The sequence below is a fragment of the Montipora foliosa genome, chromosome 13 (genome assembly GCF_036669935.1).
Source record: "Montipora foliosa isolate CH-2021 chromosome 13, ASM3666993v2, whole genome shotgun sequence".
In the NCBI taxonomy this organism is placed as follows: Eukaryota; Metazoa; Cnidaria; class Anthozoa; order Scleractinia; family Acroporidae; genus Montipora; species Montipora foliosa.
The window spans coordinates 8,136,217-8,140,091 of record NC_090881.1 but is presented as its reverse complement, the minus strand read 5'-3'; the positions used below and the strand labels follow the sequence as shown (position 1 = coordinate 8,140,091).

At 44.4% G+C, this 3,875-nt stretch overlaps 1 protein-coding gene across 1 annotated transcript in view; it reads right to left on the bottom strand.

Moving 5' to 3' along the window:
* Positions 1–3,310: 3,310 nt before the first annotated feature.
* Positions 3,311–3,875, bottom strand: part of LOC137982482 (excitatory amino acid transporter-like) — a 31,072-nt gene continuing 30,507 nt past the window's right edge. Inside the window, exon 7 of the mRNA XM_068829577.1 lies at positions 3,311–3,875. This exon is cut by the window's right edge and continues 110 nt beyond it. Within this exon, the coding sequence (XP_068685678.1) occupies positions 3,799–3,875 (77 nt within the window). The 3' untranslated portion in view covers positions 3,311–3,798.

Below are 3,875 nucleotides of genomic sequence, written 5' to 3'. Positions count from 1 at the left end.
CTTGGGTCAACAAGTATAGCTAATATCCTCTCGGACATCCTACTTTCCTCTACGAACCAGACACCACAGATCTCTCGCCTTATTTCCGGTTAACCAAATGCGCCGTCCTACCACCTCAGGGTCTGTACCATCCCATGCTCCCTTACCGTAGTCACGACAAGTTAACCTTCCCATTATGTTGTACCTGCGTCGAAGATAACATTTCCAAACCCCTCTTGGAAAAGACGTCTGCATGCCATCACACGGACGATCAGCTTGCCCCAGTAGGGACTTGGTGTACCCCAGAACTAGAGGTGGCCGTACAGGAAGGCTATACGATCACCCACATCCACGAAGTGTGGCATTTCGACAAACGACGAAGGGAACTCTTCCGGTCCTACATGGACACGTGACTCAAAATCAAAGAAGAAGCCAGCGGATGGCCCGATGTGTGCACCACGCCAGCCCTGAAACAAGCCCACATCGACGATTACTATGCCCGGGAAGGGATTCACTGCGATGCCTCCAGATCGAAAAGAACCCTGGGCCACGTGCTCTGGCTAAGATGATGCTCAATTCGATGTGGGGGAAGTTCTGTCAACGTATCAACAAGACCCAAGTCCAAGAATTCACTGACCCTCAACCCTTCATCCAGTTCCTCGACAGCGATCAACACGATGTACGTTACGTCAGCTCCCTCACGGAAAACCGTGTCGAGGTTCATTGCAAACTACGAGCCCAGGATGTCCTTCCTTCGCCCAATCTCAACATCTTCGTGGCCGCTTTCACGACCTGTCATGCCAGACTCGGTCTCTATCAAGCTCTAGATCATCTAGGGGAATGCGTACTCGGTCGTCTACCTGCATCGCGCTGGCGACCCACCATTGTATCCCCCACGAGGTGGTTATCTCGGCGACTGCAAGGACGAACTCGATGCCGGAGATCACATCGTCGAATTCTGCTCGGGTGGTCCGAAGAACTACGGCTACAAAACGGACCGAGGAAAGATGGTGTGTAAAGTACGCGGGTTCTCACTCAACGTAGAAGGGAGTGCTCAATTGAATTACGACGTCTTGCGTCAGAACACCTTGGACGAACTACATCATCCTCTAGACGTACCTCGCACCACACGCGTCCACCACACCATCCACAGAAATTCCAAGACCTACACGTTAGAAACGCAACCATCCCACAAAGATTACCGTCTCATCCAGTCCAAACGTGCCCTGGACCCCACGACGGCCAAGACCTACCCGTACGGCTACGAACGTCTCAACATTGAGGCTCTGGATCTTGCAGAAGTCTTAGCAGACTTATTTGGGTAGTGAGTTCTGGATCCCCTACCATTTTTGTTGTTTTAGGGACGAGGCTAGACACCAGGCCTCCTCACACGTCCCTGTTTGTAAATAAGTTTTAATTTCTTGATTAAACCGTTGATGATTTGCGAAAAACAAATTCATTTTTGTGGCCTCTCTTTTTCTCTTCCATCCGCCATCTTGAAAATGACGTGATCCCCAATCCGCCATCTTATAGTCCATGACGTCATGCCCTCCTCTTACTGGTCCTGTTGGACCCTATGACCCACTTTTGAAACGAGCGTTCTGATTGCTTAATCCCGATACAACGAGGCTTCTAATAGCTTAAAATTTTTATGACGTCATGGCGGCGGCGGCGGCCATCTTGTAGACCCTTAGCTCCGAACCGGGGGTGACATCCGGATCTTGTGGTAGGCCGCAACGCCATCTTCATTTTGTGGACTTTGACACCAAGCTCTTAACCAACCAGAATACTCCATTTTCACGTGTGCACGTGATAATGGTCGCCATGAAGTCACAAAAATTTTAACCAATCAAAAGACTCGTTGTATCGGGATTAACCAATCAGAACGCTCGTCTCAAAAGTGGGTAATATGAACCGATAGTACTACTTACTGTTTTTGCATCACACGGAAACGCTCTTAGGGGGTTGATGCGGTTCGAATCTCTTTTAATGGGGCCTTACAATTTTAGCCGCGATGCGACCTCTTAAAGACACATGCGTAGACGGGCGTTTATTATTTTTGTGTATCTGGGCATGGTCCATTTTGAAGCCCCGAAAACTTCAAAAGCGAAAACAGTGACATCGCGTTTCATGTTAACTTGACCGTGACCATGCACAATCTTTTGTACGGAAGCAGGTAAGGGTCACACGTTGTCGGTTCAACTTTGACGCTTCCACATTGTCACTTCCACGCTATCGCTTCCATCTCGTCGTGTTAAACCTAAAGAGGGGACTGTTTTGTCGGACTCTCACTCTAAGAGCAATGCTAGTCTTTGAAGGAGTGCTATCGCAGTTTTGTATCCTTTTGATATTATCATTTTACCGTCTCCCCTCCCAATCTTCCAAGCTGACACCTCCAAGTTGCTGCTTCCACGTTGTCGCTTCCAAGTAGTCACAGAAGACGAAGAACATGACACCCACGTTGACGAAGTTCGCGTCGTTGCAAGCGCTTTTTCTTCCCTGTATAGTGTTTGGGTTGGGTAAAGTGAACTCTAACCCTAACCTTAACCCTAGCGCTAATTTGGAAGCGACAACGTGTGACCCTTACCGGCTCCCGTACATTTGTCCTCCGCGTTCACAACTAAGGGCGCATTCGATTGACCCTTTTCCGGAATAAGAATACGTGGAGTGATGATTTTTAAAACGGTATGTTTGGTACGTTTTGAAGCAGCAAGGATAATAAAAATATGTTTAAAATAGTATTTTAGCAGGTGTTTGACAATTTTAATGTGAATCTCCGTAAAAACGAAGGATTTCTAACTTCTATTCCATGTATTTCTATTCCGGAATACGGTCAATCGAACGCACCCTAAGTTTTGAATAAATTCATGGAATCTTTAACTTTAACCTAACTTTAGCTTTATTCATTTATATTGCGCAAGTATAAACTTAAAGTTTTCAAAAGCTCTTTTGATTGGCTGTCTTTTGGACAAAAATACAATACAATACGGGTGACCTATCCTGTAACTGGATATCAAACGTTGGCGTCAAAACCTAAAATTTGGTGATTTCGTGATGTTGTTTTGTGGAGTACGGCAAAAAAATGAACGTCTAGCATGAGTATTTTTCTTTTTTTAACCAATAATTTTCTTGCTTTAAGGTGCTGTCGTTGCCGTAGCCGTCGTCTTATCTTAAACTTCCTGATATTCTTTTGTCAGCATTTTCTATGCGACTTAGAAGTTCGCGAGACACCTTGATATATTCACACGTGAAAAATTATCTTTCGTATTATTACCTCATAAAAAGCACCTCCCGCAAATGCTTTGGACTTTAAACACTCGAACGGATAAAATTCATATTCAAGCGCGGCCAGCTTATATCATTTATTATGGAATAAAGTCATAAACCATTGCAAATTTATTTGAACATAACAGCAAATTTGAGGTTATGTGGAGGATATAAGCACAAGAAGATAAACCTATCCATTTTCTCTCCAAACGTTCACACCGTTCATCCCAAGTTTATTCCAGGAAACTTGTTACACCTTTTCCAAGTTAACGAATAAAAATAATCCCGAAATAATGACAATAACGTGCAGATAATTTGCTTTTAGATAACTGTCTCGTGGATGCCATCGTCGTGCTTGCTTAATTAAACTACATACTGAATAGTATTCACAAGAATTAAGCTTGGCTTTGCCATCTATCATATATTGATAAAGATGGTAGGTATTTTTTTCTTAAAACACCCTTCATTTTCGGGTGCAGCTAATGATTTTATTTCATTGAAGTTAAGATTATTTAATCCTCCAACTTAATGAAAAAAGGCAACACTCTTAAGTCACACGCCAGTTATGTCGTCGTGGTCAGGATCCTTTGCTGTGTACCTTTCCGTAAATTTCTCGCCTTCCCCTCCAT